This window comes from Natator depressus, chromosome 9 (assembly GCF_965152275.1).
Source record: "Natator depressus isolate rNatDep1 chromosome 9, rNatDep2.hap1, whole genome shotgun sequence".
In the NCBI taxonomy this organism is placed as follows: domain Eukaryota; kingdom Metazoa; phylum Chordata; order Testudines; family Cheloniidae; genus Natator; species Natator depressus.
Window position 1 is genome coordinate 24,897,109 of NC_134242.1, and position 20,833 is coordinate 24,917,941.

General features: G+C 40.5%; 1 protein-coding gene across 5 annotated transcripts in view; it reads right to left on the reverse strand.

The window, feature by feature from the left end:
- Nucleotides 1-20,833, reverse strand: part of MME (membrane metalloendopeptidase) — a 67,157-nt gene that overhangs the window by 41,747 nt on the left and 4,577 nt on the right. For all 5 annotated transcript variants that reach the window (XM_074963744.1, XM_074963742.1, XM_074963741.1 and 2 more), the window contains exons 3-10: nt 19,766-19,801; nt 14,383-14,544; nt 13,130-13,210; nt 12,034-12,129; nt 11,807-11,925; nt 10,573-10,638; nt 5,845-5,979; nt 3,115-3,216 (exon numbers count right to left, since the gene is read on the reverse strand). In XM_074963744.1, the coding sequence (XP_074819845.1) occupies nt 3,115-3,216; nt 5,845-5,979; nt 10,573-10,638; nt 11,807-11,925; nt 12,034-12,129; nt 13,130-13,210; nt 14,383-14,544; nt 19,766-19,801 (797 nt within the window). The remainder of the gene's footprint in view (nt 1-3,114; nt 3,217-5,844; nt 5,980-10,572; nt 10,639-11,806; nt 11,926-12,033; nt 12,130-13,129; nt 13,211-14,382; nt 14,545-19,765; nt 19,802-20,833) is intronic.

The following is a 20,833-nucleotide window of genomic DNA, read 5'->3' on the forward strand; positions in this document are numbered from 1 at the left end:
GCACCCTAGAACATGGTCATCCCACATTCTGGCTTGTGCAAAATGTCTCCTCTCAGAATTCCATGTCATTCACATGTGAACAAGGTACACAGACTGAAACAGACCATGTCTATGGCTTATGTGGGTGAGTTACACTCTACCATTAGAATAAAGTGGCTTTTCTCCTCCTCTTCTGGCCTCCAACCCCATATTCGTTTGTGCTGCTGTTCACTATTACAAGGTCTTCAGAGCTTGGACGAACAGCTATCAAAGCAATTTTCTATTAAGCAAATTCTTATAGAGTAATGCCTAGGCAGTCTACACAGTGTGTTATTTTAAAGCGTGAACATGTTAAATTTGAAACTGTGTGAAGGTATAAGGGATACCATTCCTCAGGGATCAGAAGCCTGCAGCTGGCTGGCTGATTAGCTCCACCTGTTGCACTGGGGAAAAAGAGCTGGCACTTAATTGGTTGATCCTCATAAAAGAAGGCAGCAGGAAATGGAGGGAGGAGTTGGTAGTACCTTCCAGAAAACTGATGGGTTAGTGGCTGTTTGCAATAGACTGCTGCTGGACCAATTGTGTTACTAAGGCTGTGAGGTAAGAGGCATGACATTTTGGGTTGATGAATTTACTGGTGTGAGGAGCAGACTTGGGGAAGGGACTACTCAGCCTGCACAGACACTGCGGGAAGAGTCTATGAGGTTTTGTTTTCTTGTGTTAAGAAGGCTTGAAATAAAAAAAACAACTAACTGTGTGGGAAAATTGCTTCCCTGGATTCTATGAGAGAGCATCAGATAGAATTACGTTAGGGAATGAGCTGGCTCAGCAAGAGCAAAACCTGGCCTGGTAGGAGGAAGGTGCTGTAAGATAGGTCCCCAATCCTTCATGCTCTGTAATTGTGAACAAGCTTTGAATAAGAAATATCATTGCTTGCCATTATGTTTTCTGTTTTTAATAGCTCTTTGCTCAAGGAACTAGATGAAACTGAACTGGATGAAAGGATTGGTAAGAGGTTATACTATCTTTCACTGAACACTGGATTTGTCCCCCATACAGGCAGTAGTTATAAAAAATTGTTGACAGCTGGAGACTATTTTGTGGATTATGAAGAATGAGTTACTGGTCTCACTCTATTATGTAGTGGGACGGTATTTGTACGACTAACCTCACCAACATGGCATCTTTGTTCATAGTTTCATCAAAGAACAAGGTCTGAGTAAGAATGGAGAATATACTTCTACAACCTATACATGCTCCCTCTAGGTCAGTACTGAAGCATATTGGCAGAGTAATGGCCTTTTCCACAGACAGTTATATTGACAGCACTGCAAAATGTGTTACTTTTCACATGCATTACACTCCTATTGGCCTTATCCTGTGCTGCTCCGAACACTACATGGAAGATGCTTAACTCCTTCAACTACCAGAAACCTCAATGGAAGATGAGGGTGTTCAACACGTTGCAGGATTGAATCCTATGAAAAAACAAAAAACCTTCTCCATTCATCACTTTACCAAATGAGCTTCCCGTGTGAGTAGATATGGCAGTTTCCATTAGGAAAACTGCGACTATACACTGCTTTGTGTAGAAGTTCACATGATCTGTTAAAATCTGCATATTGGCCCATAACTCCCTGTTCCATTGTGCTGGGAATTCAAGATTAAAAGAGGGCTGCAGAGCCTTTGTGGGCCAATATGAAGACTGAGGGGGTGGAAATTAAAGAAGAAGATGGTTGTCATTGGAGACAATAATTGAGCTGCTATTTTCTGGTATTTTCCCCCTGTTCAGTTAAATCTCTTTAAATAGTTGAGGAAAGTTACTGTATCTAGCACAAGCAGCTTTGTACTTTGACACCTGAGGAAGTCTGTCACTCAAAAAGGTCTGCCTCTTATTTTGAAAAGTGGCTTGGTCTTGATTGGTACCTTCTTAAGGCATTTTTGGACAGACTTTCAGGAGAGAGGTGGCTGTTAATTTCCCCATGACATTAGAAATAGCCAGGGCAGTAATGTTTTATGAGCAAACTAAATAAATTCCTGATACCACAGTTTATGTATAGTCATTGTTTAATTGAGATCTGTGAGTGTATGTGATGTTTATGAAATCAGAAGTGCGATAAGCTGAGCTGAATTAAATTGATATTATTTAGGTTGGGACATTTAAAGTCATTGACAGTCTTTGAGATTAAGAAGGATACTATGTAACAGGCAGTGGCAGGAGGTGTATTTCAAAGGACATTACTGGGGTGGAAAGACTCAGTAATAATACACTCCTGCCTAGCATTCCAAGTTCTCTTCCAGTGACCATTAGCTAAGACTGTATGTCCAGAAGTGGCAAGTTTCACCCACCTGCCCCGCCAAGAGTAAATCAAGTCCACGGAATTAATTTTTAATGAGAATTTTCTCTCCTCTTCTCTAACCTTACCATAGGGTGGGTGTGGGTGTGAGATGGCAGGGGCAAGGCCAGCCATAATCTGGCTCAAAATAATGTGTTTAGCTCTCAGATATAGAGACGTGTGGATAACTTTATTTTTCAGGCTGCTGGCTGTTCTGAAAAATAAAAAAAACAACTTGCTTTGGGTCGAACAAAACATTTTGTTCAACCTGTAATGGAACATTTCATCTTGATTTCTGGATATATATATATATATTTTTACTCTGTTTTGAAATGTCCTTGAATTTTATTTTAAAAATGTAACTTTGAATCATTTAGAAAATGAACCAAAACCTTCTGTATTGGGGGTTATCTTTTCAATTGAAACCATTTGGTGAATTCGACACATGCATAAAACATTTTGGTTTACCAAGTCTGCATTTTTTGGTCTTCTCCCCTCCCCGCCGCCCCCCCCCCCCAAAAAAAAAAATTGGGGTTGAAAAATTTTGACCAGCTCTAGTCAATGCTCTTCCAGCAATCCTGAGTGTTGGCTTTAAAAGAGCACCTCCTTGTTTTTAATTTAGTGGCACCAAATCAGCCAGTAATAGCCTATCATCTTCAAGCACTTCATGTACATAGTTCAACTTTAAAATACCTCAGTTCTAGATAAAAGCTTTATTTCAAAAATAATTCTATAATATGACAGTTCCTCTCATCAGGAACTAATAGGACTTGAAAATATTTAAATATTAATCACTCACCTGATGATTGATCTCTAAAGAGAAGTTATTTTGGAGTTCTGTTAATGTCATTTTATTATACAGCAGAACTGGATTGTTTCTGTCTTCAGGTTTAGATGTAGCCTACACATGTTAATTACAGAAGAAGACTATATAAGTTGAGGCAATTTATAGCAATAGCAGGAAAAGGAAGTGACAATGATGAAAGAACTGAAGGTCTTATGGCTTGATACATTGATACATGTCTACTGTATATGGGCAGTATATATATTGCTCAATGTCTTGCAGGTACATGTTGTAGGCTTGAGTCAAAAGAGAGGACAAAATTACACTGACTAAATCTCTGTTAATACTATAGGTCTCTACTTTTTGGATTGGTTTTGGATTAGAGAGTCAGTATCACTGCCTTTTCCAAGAAGCTCTCTTGCTCTGCTAAGATACTTTCAACCCGTGGGATAGACTTCTACTCTTTCTCATGCACCACGGATATCCCCAGTTAAGTTGCTTAAACAGCCATCTGGCACATGTTCTCTTGTCCTCAAAGATCCACTTCATACCTGGGTTTCCATCTGTCCTTTCCAATGTACAGCATCCCCCCCCGAGCCAGATCTGCCCTAAGGGTAGGAGAGGAGCAAGCACTTGCATGATGCAGCACTGAGCAGGGAAATACTGGCTTTTTGCCATATTGCTACTTCCCCTCTGTCTCCTCCTATTGCAGCTTGTCTGACTAGAGAGGGGGAGGAAGTATCATCTGGTAGCATATCATCCTTGTGTCCCTTCTTACCTTGGCTCCCATGACGGTGAGTTGAGAACACAAAACAATAAGGATCCAAGTGATTTCTCAAAGGAAGGTGATCTATCCAAGGCAGAATCCCCTACCTTTATTGGCACTGCCAACTCTGCTGGTGTAGGGTTAGCAAACTTTGGCCTCTCCATTCATTTTTAATTTAGAAATTCTCTCCCCAGCTTCAATCCTTTTTAAGACTTCCTTTATATTTATTTTATTTCATTCCCTCTACCGTGCTCCATTATTCCTCACTCGGCTTCATCATACATTTTTCTCCGCACTCCTTTTCCTACAGGCTTTTCTAAGCCAAATGCAGATTCCACATCCATTACTGTTCAAACTGGAGCTGAACTTTCAAACTTAGGTCAAATGGGTTCAAAATTAGGCAACAGCAGGTTGCTCATCACTAAGCGTGGCATTTGCCAATAGAAATGCTATAGAGAAGCGTCAGATGTGACTTCGTTTCTAACTTCTCATTTCAATCCCTCACTCTTTATCAAATAAACTCCTCTTGGTTGAAAGTTTTCCATCTTTGGTCTCAGCCAGAGGTGACTTTCTCAAGATTCTGAGGAAAATCAAAATCATCTGGTTTTGATATATGGAAATGGGGAAATTACACTTCCTCCACACATGCCATTAGTCTGTTGGTGTGACTCAAATGGCTGAAGCTAGAAAATGCAAACTTGGATTGTTTTATAGTCCTCCTCATTGAGGAAGTAAAAACAACTCAAGGGTGAAGAAAATCAGTCCAGAATCTTCAAGCTGTGAATGTTTTGAGGCTATATTTTTGTGCATGAGTACCAGAATTTTCCATTTGGTTTTCCCCTTTGACACATTTAAATTCTGGCTGCCTGTGTTAGGGATGCTACTGTTGAAGAAAACTCTTGGCTAAGAATCTGTTTGGGACAGCTGACTAAGGGAGGGACTGAAAAGGTGGTGTGGGCCAAATATTACTCTGTTGTAATACCCCCCCAAAATCAAGAAGGGTAGGGAAGAAAGAGACCCCTAAAATGTCCCTCAAAGTGCCTTTTCTTAAGCAGATGGTATGTGAACCAAGTCTCTTCTGTCATTTTCCCACTCCCCACTAGAGCTATGGAGGGCTGAAGTAAACAATGTGCAGAGGGTCAGGATACTACTGCTTGGGAGGAGACACCTAATGATAATATCTCCTCTTTCTCATTGTAATAGGCACCTTCAGGTCCATGTGCCCTTTAATCTCCCATCTTGTGTACCAGGCCTGACCTTCTTCAGGATTGGCCTGGTGCACATCCCGTTTAGTCTCCTGTGTCTTATGAACACCATACTGCCATATAAGCTAGTCTTAGGATTTGGAACCTAAAGCATTGTATAGAGTTGCTGTGTTTAAATGAAGAACCTCTGTGCACACGAATCGCTTCAAGTGGTTTGCAGTAGGCTTGCACATTACATGTGGCATTCTCCTCCTAATTTCCAGCTGCTTTATCAAATTAAAAGACAGCTAAAAATATACTCAGCGTTTTGCTAATAATACTTTCCAGACAAGCAATTGCTATAGTTGCCACAAGGGTGTTATGAAATCCTAACTCATAGGGGAAGGGGTCCACAGGATTTTGAATGGGAGGGAAGGTGGCCCATGAGACAATCTTTCAGGTCCTCACTTTGGAAAAGTCTGACACTTCTGCTCTACTCTATACAGTTGGTATATCAGTTTAAGATTGTAAAATGTTTTGGGATCCTTTGAAGATGAAGGCCATTATATAAATGTAACATGGGCTGCGTTGTCTTGAATACAGCTTCCAGTTACAGGGAGACAATGCCTATTAATTATCTCAGGGCAGAATATGGCTCCATATCTTCTTAGTGTTCACATTTAAGGTAACTTCATAACTGCTTATAATGTTCTTTCCTAAGTATTCCTACTGCTTATCTCTTTCAACCGAGAATAAAGTCAGTTATGTAAAACTCACAAAGAAAAGTTTCCTTACATTGGCAATCTCTATCTCCAGATCCATAACTCTTTCCATTTCTTTAGAAATCTGGCTTTCATTGATGGTGAGATTTTTTTCTTGGAGAATTAACTTAGCCACAGAAATCATGAAAGACACATAGGCTGAACATGCCTGCAAAAAAGAAACCATTTCAAGACAAACCTCTTCAAAGTACTGTGTATCATACATATCTTAGACTAACTTTGATTTCTGTGAATTATTATTCTTTAGAAATGTAGCTAACAAGTGCCAAGAACAAAATCTAGTACTACATTCTGAAATGCTGTGTTATAACGTGGAAATTAACTTTAAAAATTTCCTTATGGCAAATTGCTATATGTTTGCAGCACTAATCAAGGCTAAACATTGCACTCTATTATGCCATGCACTCTATTTAAAATTATGATGTTTACAAGTTCATACTTAAACCCCACTCCTCATTTGTCTGGGAATTACCCTAAAGTTCCTAATCATCTTACTTAATGCCTCCAGGCAGCAGAAGCAGAAACGTTAACATCAGAGAAATGCTGATGGGCTAGTGCTGAATTAGCATTTGGGAAACATCACTCCCAGAAACAGTGATTCATTTTTTTTAGTCAAGTAATTACTATATCTTTCTTGTGAGTCTATAGGAACCTCTGTGATGGCCAGTTTCCTCAGTCTACAGTGATACATACTTTCTATCAGAACATCCTGAGGTCTGGCTAATGGCCGTGCACTCCGTTATGCATTCAAAGGCTAGGGGAAAAGTGTTCTGTGTACAGCTTTTTATAAACTGTGTTGGCTAAATAGTTTGTAGCAGGGACATTTCTGCAGCTCCTGTGGAATTTAACAGAAAATGATAACCTTTCTGTAGGCTTTCAGATCATCCTATTCAATGTAATGAATAATAATATCCCTGCTATGGATATCTATAGGGTGGCTAACATGTAATATAGATATAATTTTCTATTAAATTTTATAAGATTAAATTTCTATAGAACCCTCTTGGTGTCATCTGTTCAGTTCTATGGGACTTTTCCATAAAGGAAAGTAGGGCAGGAATTTCATTACAATGCCTCTTTATAATTCCCACTCACTTTGCTTTACCTTCTCCCTGATAGGAATCCTGCTTTCAACATGCTCCCTTAATGCAAATATAAATAAGTTAAACTAAATAGAAAAACAAAATTTTTAAAGCATATGTGCATTTAAGGAAATATATTGGGATGTTCTTATGTCTGCTCACAAGCTGACAGAATCTGTGTCCTGAAATGAGACATTCAGGTGGACATTTTAGTGACTACCACCAATGTCATTCATCTGCAGTTAGCCTCTCATATGTGTGTTAAAAGGCAGTGCTGGTAACAGTCTGTATGCACTTGGGGCTTAAACCTACAAAGCACTGGGCACCTCCTGAAAATGATGTTGACTTCACTGGGAGTTGGTGGGTCACTGCACCTCACAGGATTGGGCCCTCAGTGATACTTTTCATGAGTTAGAAAAGAACACTTTAACAGGGAGGAAATGGCATGAAGTTCCTGGCAGTTAACATGAAAAATTGTACCATGAAGTGTGCTTATCAAGCCCAGAAACACCACTTAAGAGTACACAGATATGTACACAAATCTTAAGCTTTCCAGGGGCCCAATCCAAATCCGAAGTTAATGGCCTTTAATTGCCTTCAATGGACTGTGGATCAGGCCTAACCTGGAGACCATTGCATGGCACCTAGGAACAATCAGAACAGCCAAGAGGACAATTCAGCTGATCTCTAGCTACAGTTGTAAATAGGTGCTGGATATACTGCAATCTTAAAGGGCATTCAGGGTCAAAAATAACTGTCAGCAGTGGGGTGATATGGCTTCTGAGCAGGGGTGAAAGTGGGCCAGTACGACATACGGTAAGAAGTGGCCGCCGATACCAGCCCGCACTCAGCCGACGTTAGAGCGCTTCTTAAAGCCGCAGCACTTTAACGTCACTGTCCCCTTTGCCCCCTGTGGGTTGCCAGTGGAGGGGTGGAGGCAAAAGGGGCAGCTGCCCCAGGGCCAGCAATTTAAGAGGGCCCGAGGCTCCCAGCCGCTGCTGCTACCGTGGCAGTGGCCAGAGCCCCGGGCCCTTTAAATGGGTGCCAGAGCCCTGGGCAGTGCGGGCCAGGCAGCGCAGATGGGCTGGCTCGGAGAGACTGACCCCCTGCCCCCAAACCCGCCCCTTCTGCCCGAGGCCCCGCCCCTTCCAGGGTCCCCGAGCCTGGCCCCTGTACTGGTAAGTGCTTAATGTTACTTTCACCCGTTTCTGAAGTACCATTAGTTTAAAAAAACCTCACATGTAGTTTTGGAATGAGAAACACCCCTTCTAAAGCTGAAAATGCTTAGGTTAAAGAACAGGAGATAGACTGTTTGTCTGTTTGCCACATACAGCTCAAGGATAAAAGCAGAATGACACAGCAGGAACCAGAGCCAAGAAAAGGCTGCTGGCAGAGTGCAGGTGTCTACTCTGTTGGGAAGAGACTTTTTTCATTTCTTTGAAGTCTTTGTGACTGTGGGAAATTTAGACTCTTCCGGCCTAGTGCTTACTCTTGGCATTGCTAAGAGGTTTGGTTGGTTTGTTTTTTTGGGGGGGTTTCCCCCCCAAACATTTGTCCATACTTTCTTCCTTATTTAGTGGTAGAATGTTTGCGGTTTTGATGGTAGACAATTTTTCAGGTCACAGTGTAAGACCATCTAACTTGTTCACTAGATTCTGTATCAAAACAAATACTAAAACCAAGTATCTTGCATTTAAAAGGCCCAAGAAATAGTTATTGTTACAGCCCAAATACATCCTTAAGGGGGATGGAATTTGGATTAAAATTTGAATGGGGTGCCAGCCCTTCATGTTAAACATTGTACAGATTTGTATATCTGAGAACTCAGTGGCCTGATTCTCCTCTCACTTATGCTTGTGTAAATCACAATTTGCTCCACTGAAGTAATTAGTGCTATACTTTGTAAAAACTATTGTAAGATCAAAATCAGGCCCACAGTCAAATGAAAATACCAGCAAGAGTCACAATTCATACAACTTACATAATTTCCTCATGACCTACTTTCTGGTAGGCTGTAAGCTCTTTGGGGCAGGGGCCATCTTCTTGTTCTGTGTTTATACAGCACCTAGCATAGTGGGGTACTCATCTGTGATGGGCTCCTAGGAACTATGCTAATATGCATAATTAGTGGTTATCTTTATTAGTAAGTAAACTCTCTAATTAAACATAATGTTACAATTTAAACTAGTTAAGTATCATATGTTAGCAAAAATCAACAAAACGCAATCATGCATTTCTCACCACTTCTGCCTTTAATTATATGATGGGAAAACTGGCTAATTAAAGGCACAATTTTAGCACTTAGATGACTTCAGTGAATATATATATATTTAATGCCTGGAGGATTAAGGTGCACCCATTGTTGGCAATGGGGGGAATATACAATTCTAGTAGCAAGGAGTTAATGAAAATATACATGCATGGTAAGTAAACATGAATTAAAGATCAGCTAGAACTATAAACAGCTTTAGTAATTCTAATGGCATGATGTAATGTGGCTGCTAGGCTCTTTGCTTACCTTCAAGCTTAAGACACTTTTAGATCTTTTCTGCTAAACCATGCAATACAATAGTTTGACTGGAGGCTCCTTTTTGACTGTAGGTTTCCTACTCTCTTCATCCCATTAAACATATCAGTGACAACTAAAATTTAACTTTTTTTTTCAAAATGATCAAATGTCATCTCCATCCTTAATCTTGTTTTCAAAAGTCAAATATAGACAGTGTCAATGAATCCACTACCTCCAACTCTAGTCTATAAGCTCCCGGGACAAGGATCTCAAGAAGGTGGCAGCAAATCTGTGAAGCCTGGCCTCCACTGACACCCTAGACTCTTTCCAGTCTTGCTTCATTCAAGATGTGATAGTACAGAAATGGCCTTGGCTGAACTGATGGGACAACCTCTTCATGATGATGGAACACCAAGGCTGAGACCAAATCTTCCATATTAAACACTTTTAACACTGCCAGTTTCAACTATCCTGGTTTATTTTTTGTGTCCTGGCAGAAGTTGATGGAATGATGCTACATTTATTCCTTTCCATTTTTGGCAACTGCTGCTGCTCCATAAGAGCTTCAGCTTGCATGCTCCCACAAGGCTCAGCCTCATCATTGCTCTTCTTTGAAATCTATGTGCAGCCATTAGGGACAACTATGAGGCAACATGAGCTATGTGTATCCTTCTCATCCAGCACAGAGTATCCCCACTATCTCAGTGCATATGGGGAACTTGACTTTGGATAGAGAACAGCTGGCTCAGAATGCACCCAGGAAAACAGAACGAAGTCCCTACCTTCACTACATCATATTCATAGCACCGCCACGGTCCTATGGCTCTTGTCCCCCTCCCCTACTCTAATTTATATCTCCTTGCCTTCTCACTTGCTACTCATTCATATTCAATGTTTCCTTTTTCTGTTCCTGATTTTTGTGCCTTTCTTTGTTTCTTCCACCTTTTTCTCTCTGCTAAGCACACTCTCTGCTATCAGATCAATCTCTTCTTAAAACTCTTTATACCCATGAACCTCTCTGTTCTCCCCACCAGTGTGGTTTCCATGGGAGTTAGATTGCAGGCTCTTTGGGCCAGGGACGGTTCTCCTTTCAGTATTGCCTGTGCACATGGGAGAGAATGTGCACCCCTACTTGTTAGCCATGGCTTACCTCCTTATATGCACCAGTACATTCATAGTAGTCACGAGAAGGCAGACCAAGCCCAGGTTGATCAATCTACAAAAACAATTTAAAAAAAAAATAGCTTACAGACAAAATAGTACCACCCTGTAGCAAACTAAAATTTTGGAAATAATGAAAGTATTCTCTGATTTCATTCTTAATATTGCAAATCCATAGGCTGACTGAGGTGGGTCTCTTTCTCTCTCTTCCTACCTTCCTCTTCTCCCCTCCCCCCCTTTTCTTTTTCCTCTCCTTTTTCCTCCCTATTACTGGAAAACTTTAAATCAAGACTGGATGCATTCCTAAGAGCCATGCTGTAATTCAAACACAGATATTGGACTTGAAGAGGGTTTATACAGGGAAGTCCTCTGGCCTGCGTCCTGCAGGATGTCAGACTAGATAATCACAGTGGAACCTTCTGGCCTTAATTTATGAATCATCTCCTCTTAGCTCTTTCCCTCTGCTGCTGCCCTATAAACAATACAGTCCATTGTGGCATTGTCTTCAGAGGTAAGCAGACAATGCAACTGGTGGCAAAGAATACACAGACAAAATCTATAGATGGGCACCATGGCTCTTGAAGACTCTATATAATGTGTAAAACAGAGTAGATTCACCATTGCTAAGGGTTGCATGAGAAAGCTGGGCTGCAGGTGGATTCACCACTGCCCTTCCCCAGATATTCTCCTAGGGGAGACTATTTTAAATTTATGGCCAGGGCAGGCTGCACAGCAGCTGCTTGGAAAATGTGCTATTTAATCAAAAAATAGACTGGTCACCCTGGCCACATCCCTTTCAGAGCTCTGCTGGCTGACTGCAGATCCCACAGTGGAGTAAGGGGTGTGACTGTCTTGTACAGCTGCAGCTCCCTTGTTGGTGGGTTTTCTGCCTTAGGGTCTTGCAATCCTGAGTTACGCTGGCTGAGCATAGTCCAGTGAATACAAGAAAATACGCTGCATGCATGCTATTTTCATACATATACAAATATTTGTCACAGTCCTATTAAGTGTCATTAAAACCCCTCAGTAACTGAGATTCTCTGTACCAGACTGATAAACCCTTTAAATACAAAGGGTACAAACATAAGATTTGCTATGGCTTAACTGCCAAAATTCAAATCAGTAAATTTTTCCTTCTGACTTCCTTTAGCTAATAATTATAAAAGAGTGAAATGTGTACGGCTATCAGGATTATTTAGTCAATGCCATCCTAGCAGACTTACATGAATGATATGCGCTGTGGAGTTCTTATCATTGGTGCCAACAAAAAAATTAATAAGGACCTTTTTCCCATATTGTGAATTCAGTTGTGCAATAGCTGTTTCAGCTGTCCAACTGGCACCTAAGGAAATGATAGATGCCTTTAGTCTCTTTATTTTTGGAAAATAAAGAAAAAATACAATCATTTAGAGATTTGAACAGAAAAATAAACAGACAAAAGTTGGCCTACCATATGCAGAGTCCCAGTTATCTGTTGCTACAGGCCATTCAGACACATGTGGCAATATATTGATTAAAGGTTTTCCACCTCTACTATCAATAGTAGCTTTTGGAAACAAGAAAATTAATACAGTATGAGTTATATGCCCAGATATTTTAAAACATCCAAATACTATATTGACTTGTATAAAAGGTTCTCCGTATTCCAGGATTCTGCAGCTGAAAAACTTTTCCCCAGAACATACCCACCAGCAGCACTGCAGATTTGTGCTCCAGAATCTGAGATTTCTTTAAAAAAAAAAAAAAAATTCTCTCATGAATGCAAAACAAACCAACCAACCAAACAACAAAACCTTAAAATGTGAGCCAGTGTAAACTGAAGTACAGTTTGCTGCAATCACCTTCAAACAATAGCTCTGAAAAGTTTGAGTTAACATTTCACTCTGACACCTAACAATGATAATTCAAAGGGCTACAGTTAGCTCTTTTACTGATGATCATTTTAGTAGAAACATCTGGCTAACACTCTTATCCCCAAAATCCAAAACTGTTTCCCCATGCCTTTCCTGATGTCAGAAGTCCCAAATGACTGCTACCCAGCACTCAAAATCTCCATCTTCAAGAATTTCTACAGTGCAGTTCTAAGTTGCCTACAAAAGGCTGCAGCACAAAGAACAGGGAAGAGTAATATAAACTGACATCAAAATTAATAACACAGTGGCTACTGTACTGAGGTTCATATTTAATTAAATACAAATCTACATAAGAACAGCCATACTGGGTCAGACCAAAAGTCCATCTAGCCCAGTATCCTGTCTTCTGACAGTGACCAATGCCTGGTGCTCCAGAGGGAATGAACAGAACAGGTAATCACCAAGTGATCCATCCCCTGTTGCCCATTCCCAACTTCTGGCAAACAGAGGCTAGGGACATCTAATCTAGTTCACATGAAGTGGGGTCAGAACTTCCAGTTTGCTTCCCGAGATGGCTCCAGAAGCTGGGGGTCTTGTAGCATTTAGTTACAGCCCCCATGCACTGTGCAGTATATGGATTATGCCCATATTTACATAGAAATCTTATGTACAGTAATTTGTGGAGAAACTTACTTTCATTTATACATGATCTGTACAGAGCTTTTGCTTTCTGCACTGCCAGTATGTCATTAGTGTTGTCCCTGTCAAGGACGTCTGAAACAAAGAACACATACATGGAAAAATATTACAGCATCTCATCTGCAATGGGAGGAGCCTGGAGGAAAACATGATAGAAACCAACTGGGAGCACAAGGATGGGGGATCAATAACTCTTCAGCATGCTCCCTGTTCAGAGCAAATCCCATAGAAGCCCCTCCACTCCAAGTCTGAAAGGACAGGGCCCTGGAGGTGGCATGGTTGGGTGGGGAGTGGTGATACTCTTAAGATAACCACTCTCCATGGTATCACCTCCAGCCTACAGATGTTTACCTGGCAAACATTATTGGGAAACCTTCTATGGAGTCCTCCTCTGTAGAATGAAAATTCCCTGACCCTGGAGGGAGAGTTTGCAGATGGTGGGGAAGCTCTGTGAGTAGAGGGAGCTGTGTTGCCATGCAAGAGGTGAAGCCTAGGAAACAGTACAGGAATATTGGGTTTCCCTGCAAAGGCCCCTGACCATCATGGATGCTTTGAGTTTTGTGGGTGGTGTCCCCCAAATGATCTGCTGGGGCAGCTGGGAAGGGTGCTTGCTCTCCTTCCGCCCCCCCCTGACACACACTGGAATGATTAGAAAAAACACCCTATCCGTGGAAACTCAAGGGAGGGATTATGTAGGCCACAATCCTGAATTTGGTCTTAATACCTTTTGACATCTTGATATGCCATGAACTTAACATTTAAAAAGGGTCTGCCTGCTTGGCTATGACTGAAGGAGTACAGACATGCTGAATGTAAAGCTGGCACAGAGCAACTTCTAGCATGTGGAGCAGTGCTCCAATGGCTCACACAGAGGGAAACTCCTTTTTTCCCCTCACCTGGGACAGCTGTCACTTATAGGTCAGGAGGGTAGTGAATTGGGTTTCAGCTGTTGTAATAGGTGGATAAGTGCACACACAGAATTCAGTCATCACAGGGCTCAGGTCTGGACAAGTCTGCTTCAGTGGTCAGCTACTATTTTTTCAGAGACAACCACATTACTACCAAAACTCAAATTACTATCCGAGCAAATAATCGGGGTTGATTTATGCTGAACTGAATACAGATCTTGACTAGTCTATCACATATAAACCTTTATTACATAATCTGTTTTGTTCTGATTACACACAAGCCAAAGAGGAAACTTTTATACGGTCCAGCTTTCTAGTACATGGACAAACTCCACTGACCTTTCAAAACAACTTCTAGTTCGTCTCTTAAAATGTCAAAGTTGCTGTAACGGGAGCTGGTCTCTGGAATGACATTCTTCTTTAACCATCCTCCACAGGCATATTGGTAAAAATCTTTACAAGGTTCTGCAGTAGTGTCCATATTCTCAATGATTCGGGCTGCTGTAATATGAGACAGATGGACACATGTAGAAACCTTAGAAAATAAATAAATCTGGATTCTGATGTGGAAAGGGACAAATATAATCCCTGAGTTTAGGATACCCTGGCTTCCTCCTTCCCTCTCCAAAACACATACACAATCTTCTTAAGTTAAAAGAATTTTTTTCTAAACCAGGCAGTAAATTTAATAATTTAACACTTTATATCTTTAAAGCCCTGTATAGACAATGACTAACTCATCCTCACAACAGCCCTGTTTGTTGGGTGGATATTATCTCCATTTTACCACTGGGAACACTGAGACAACAAGGTAAAGTAACTTACCCAAGGCAGTGTCAGTGCAAGAGCCAGGATTAAAACTTAGAATCACCTGACTCCCAACCCTGTATTCATTCTTCCAGACCACACCACCTTTCTAATTTATACTGTAACATGATAAATACTAAATTGATATCTGATATTGTTCACTGAAAGATCTTCATCCTCAAAGGGCAGTAGAGATGGACCCACATGTAGTGGTGAGTAGGCAGCCTTAAAGCAAAACTCCAGTGATCGTTATCTAAAAGGTATTAAAAAACAACCCCATTTTTGGGGCATATTCCTACTCAGTATACATTTTTAAATGTCAAAGCATCTTTTAAAAATCCTAGTTGCTTATTCAGTATCAATATTTGCTGGGCCAAATGCTGAAGAACTTTCTCGCTTTGAGTTTGAGATCCCTGGACTAAATTAAATCACCATGAGGGCCACATGAGGACTAGTACATGGGCCCAAGGGCCGCATCACTTGACACCTTTTCATACAAAGATACAAAAGCCCCAGCCCTGCCTCTTCCCACCCTTCCCCGCCCCCATTCCAACCCCTTCCCCAAAGTCCCTGCTCCAACTCTGCCCCCTCCCTGCCCCTATTCCAACCCCTTCCTCAAATCCCTGCCCTGGCCCCGCCTCTTCCCCTGAGCGTGCCGAGTCCCCACTCCCCTCCCTCCTGGAAAGTCCTAAGCTGTTTGGTGGCGGGAAGTGCTCAGAGGTAGGTGGAGGAGTGGGGATGCGGCACGCTCGGGGGGGGGGGCAGGGGGGTGTTGAGGGGAGCTATGGCGGGCCGCCGCGTGTTTGAGACCCCTGATTTACTCCTTACTCAGGTAAATCTGCCATTGATTTTAATGTGCCTAGATGTGGAGCCAAGTACAATTAAACAGCCCACAAAATGCAACACATACAATAACTTTTTTAGTTACCAGTTTTTTCTAATGGAAAAATTGATTTTTCTAATTGTATTTAGCATAACCAAATTGTCAAGATGATGACTCCGTGACTGATGATTTGTTTTTAATTATATACAAGGTACTTGTGTTTCCTTTACTCATTTACACTTCTGTGTAACAAAATGTGGCTAAAATAGCATTTAAATTACACACAAATTTTCCCTTTAAGGAGTGGGAGACATTTTCAGAGGAGATTAGAGTCTGGCAAATGAAGGAAACTAGAGATTGGAGGTGAGTGTTAGGAGTTAAGTCTCCTAGAAAGCCTGTGGCTCATGCCTTTTTTATGCTGTTGGTAAGTTGCATGTAGGGCCTAGTGTGTGTGTGTGTGTGTGTGTGTGTGTGTGTGTGTGTGTGGTGTTTTTCTGTTTTCATGGACTTTTTAATGACTTGAGACCTTTTTGAAGCCAACATCTGGTTTTTTCACAATGCCCCAATTCTTGGATCATGCAAAAACTATGACAAGAACAAATCCTGCATTATTTGGCCCCAAGAAATAGCTCCCATAAGCAGTAAAGGTCATGGAAACGAATAAAATACAGCACCTGATCTTTGTACCACTGAATACAACGGCAACACTCCCATTGATTTTTAAAGCATACAAGATTGTGCCCACCATACAGGGAAATTGAAGTTTGGTTGTGTTTCCCCATGTTTGGGTGTTTGTTAAGGTTCTTGTAGAATCCAAAACCCAACTCTACTATCAAGTACCTTTTGGTCAAAGGGTTGCCCACTTTGGCTGTAATCTCTGATATCCCGGTCACTGTCTAGATTTCCCACCCCGCGCCCTACTCCCCCAAGGTGTCATGAATGTTTTGAATTGTGCCTTTTATCTTGTCATGGCTCCAGCTTCTTTCTCTAATAGGTTTGGTAGTGCCCTGTCACAAGCTTGCAGTTCCATCTTCATCCATTCCTTCCTTTGTTTTTGTGGTCCACCATTCTGCCCCAGTAAAATCTCTCTTGCTCTCACTTTTTTTGTTTGTTTGTTTTTTGGTCCTTGTCCACCAGAGTCTAACATTTCACTGGCTTCCATTACTTGACAGCTTCTGTTTTAAGATAGTAAATTACCTTTTTTTTTTTTTTTTTTTTTTTTTTTTAAGCATGACTTCATGAGTTTCACTGGCTGGGCAGAAGCTCAATCCAAAAGGCAGTATTCTCCCCTGTATTAAGTTGGAGTGTGCTAGCATCACCAGGCACTTCACTCTTGGTTAGCCCAGGGGACAAGAAAGTTTTTAATATCCTAGTCTGCACCAAAGCTGGCTGACTTCCATGACAGTGCAAAGCACCAGCCATGTCGCAAAATAATTTTGTACTGGAAAAATCTCCTGTTGAAAAGAGTGGATATGAAACTTTTTTTTGTTTGCTTTTTGCAAAAGTGACACATCTACATCTTTCATGCATCCGGCAAATCATTAACAGGCTACATAAGAGCAAAGTCTGTTTCACCCTTGGAATTAAACTCCTATCTGCATGTATTATGACCTACCTGCTATTGAGATATACACTTAATCACAACACTTTTACTGAAAAGCCTATATTGGCCAATGTGTTAATCAAAGAGCTGTTCCTCTCTACCCCTGCATGGCTTTGCAAAAGTTGTTTTTAGGAGCAAGACTCTGTGACATGCAAATGGTTCATAACCTCCTGTTGGGCTCACTCACCTCTAGGCCCCCCTTACTTTGCAAAGCAGAACCACTATGGGGAGTCTCTACAGCCTGAATGATGGATTTGTGTCTCAGTTAAATTTGAACTTTATCACTTTCCCCAAAGCACTACTGCTCTTGTTTTTCCTTTATTTGTCAATACTGCATCTCTTGGTTTATTGGGCCTGCTCCTGCTCCCATTGAGATCAGTAGCTAAACTCCTATTAACTACGGTACGAGCAGATCCACAGAGCTCGGTTAATTGGCATATATAATGCAAGACTTTCATTTTAACCCTTTTCAGGGGCTTGTGCATATTGCAAAGTTTTTGAAAATGAACACACACAAACTGTCCCAGTGCATTGTTCATATCTGGTGTAAGTTCAAGGCTTTACCAGTTTATTTAATTTCTATCCCTAATAAAATTGTCCTGATTCAATTTCTTTTGGGACCTCTGTATAATTTCCTTGCGTTAGTAATTTGATCACTTTCCTTCCATGTGTGTACCGCTGCCACAGTACTACTGAAAGTAACCTGAGCAGTTTATCCAACTAGCCCTTGATACCAGAGCCCAATCAGATATTGAATGGACACCAACTGTTGATTTAAATACTGAACTCAGAGTTATGGTTCATCATAGTGGAAACATTAATACGTGGTAACTAATATGAATCGACAACTATTTCTCTGGTTTAAGGGTTTTTTTATTATACTAGTCTTTCACAACAGAGTGAATTTTATCATGCCATTGAATCACTTCATAACTGTGGAAAACCCATGAAAACCACTATATTGCCAAATCTTTTGAAGATCTGGGTGCCTTGAACTCCCATTGACTTGCCAATACAGAACACTGATTTAGGGCTGGAGCGTGGAGTCCCCATTCACAGTAGTGAGCATTTAAACCCAGGAGTAGTCCTGTGAGTGAATGAGTCTGTACTCACAGACGTGAGCAAGGACTCCACAATCTGGCCCTTAGGTCATGTGGCATATTTATAGGTCTGACCTCCTACATAAAATAGGCCATAGGACTTCCCTGGAAGAAGAATTCAGAATACATGATGGGTTATACAGTATAAGGTTTTATAGGTGCTTGCTTGGGATGATCTGTGTTATTCACAAGGCTCGTCTCAAATTTATACTAATTTTAAAACATTTTGTCTATGCTTATTTAGTCACATAGCACTGAAAGCATATGTAGAAAAGATGGAATGTTCTCTGGGTCTCTGTCCAGAAGAATCTGCAGTCTAACTCTCTCAAATATGATATATGGACAACAGTTCAAGGATGAGTAGGTATGGAGATAATTGTATTTTTGTATCTCAATGAAAACCAAGTAAAGGCGAGACTGCTGGACTGAGTTAGTGATAGCTCCCAGAAATATAGGGTTAGGTCCCAGAGACATTGGAGTCAGTGGCAAAACTCCCATTGACTTCAGCTGGGCCAGTATTTCACTAATTGTGCCTCAGGCAATACAATGTTTCCTGAAGCATTAGGTGAGTGTCCACAGCAAAGGCATCTGCTACTACCACAGTGCAGTATGTGCTTCCTATGCCAGCCAATGATGAAGGAATGATGATGAAATTCTATTGCTCCTCCTTACAGTATTGTCCCCCCAGTCCTTTTACTCTAAAGGGCCAATGACTGGCTATACTTAGAGAAGTTAAGTGGGGTACAAGGTTCCTTGCTTCCTCTTCACCCCAGCCTCTTTCGTGTATGCATGCAGGGCAGTGCACAATTTAGAAGATAGAGGATGAAATTTGGAAGATATAGGGTAAAATCCTGCCCCACTGGAATCAATGGGAGTTCTGCAATTGACTTCAATGGGGCCAGGATTTCACCCATAAAATATAAATCACTACCATGCTAGAGAGCTTGAAGGTTTGATCCTGATCTCAGACACTCAGAGAAGCTGATTGTTGACTGTCTTGCAAAAATGAAGGCCTGAAGGCTTTGAGATCAGGACTGAGGTTTTAATGTGCTTTTAAAAAAGTAAGTGAACCATTGTTGCTATATTTCATGAATTAAAAGTATGATATACAATTAAATCAATTTATTTTACCAAACATTTTAATTACTTAAATAAAACTGAAATTATAAAACTCCCATGAAAGTATCTACTACAAACACATAAAGACCATATGAAATCAGTACTCTCAGTGCCTTTGCTTTCCTGAAACAGCTAAAGTGTTACTAAATAAAGGATAGATTTGTGACGAGGAGAATATTTCAGGTAAGCAGGGTGACAGTGTAATGGATTCTACAAAGTACTAACACAGGCAAAAGTAGTAGAATCAGTTGAAAAGCTATATATCCTTACCTGATTTTACACAGTCTGAAGACTTGCAAACACCATCTGAAAAAAGTTATGGGAAAAAAATTCAAATCCTTAATTTCCATTTGAAAGTCTCCTTATGTACACTACTCTAAATTATTGATTTTCAGTGCTACCGTCATTTCAGAATTGAATTTAAAGGCAATGCAGAAACTAAACACCACCTAAAATTTTAATTAATTCAGGGCCTGATCCTTGAAAACACTTGTACATTTGAATATAATGCTAACTACTATGTCCTATTGACATCAATTGGATATTCACAATAGTTAGTGCTTCAACTGCTAAGTAAGTGTTTTCAGGATCAGGCCCTAAGATTGCTAACATCTTCATTTAGTTAGGGTCATGCACTGCTTTTGATCCTTCTGATGAAATTCCAATTGACAACAGTGGGAGCTGTACTTTAAATCAAGAGCCTTAGTTAGGAAGAATGGAGTTTTCATGCTGGGTACAGTAAGAATGAACAGAAAGCTTTCCTATTTCATTTATCTTTTCACCAGCATACTGTGTAATTAAATTATAGCATATACAGTAAAGCACAGACTGTAAACTACAGAATTAGTATATTAGAACAAATCGGTGTTTTTGTTTTAAAAAAAAAAAATGTAGCATTTGCCACATTCTGTTACTTGAAGTAAAAATTCTTGGAAAAGGAACGTTCATAGTAAATCAGAACTTTAAATGAAATATTAAATTTGGATGAACTTTTAAATTTCAGTTGACCATGTAATGCTGTCTAATGACTCTTTTATGGTCAGCTGCCAATAAATTGCAGCTGTTAATCAGCTAATTTTATACACAATACTTTATATGATTATAAAAAGTATAACATAGTAGTGACAGGCAATTTAATTCGTGGCTGAGCCCCTCTAGGTCAAACATAAAATGGTTTTTCTTTTATTAGCTAAATTATTTAGTTAGCAATATATATATGCACTCAGACATACTGAAACTTTAACATCACATTTGAGCCTACCTCACTTGAGTAGTGCTATCTCTTATCTTATTCTATCAGGTTCATTCTATTCTTGAAAACATTTTTTTGCAGACTAT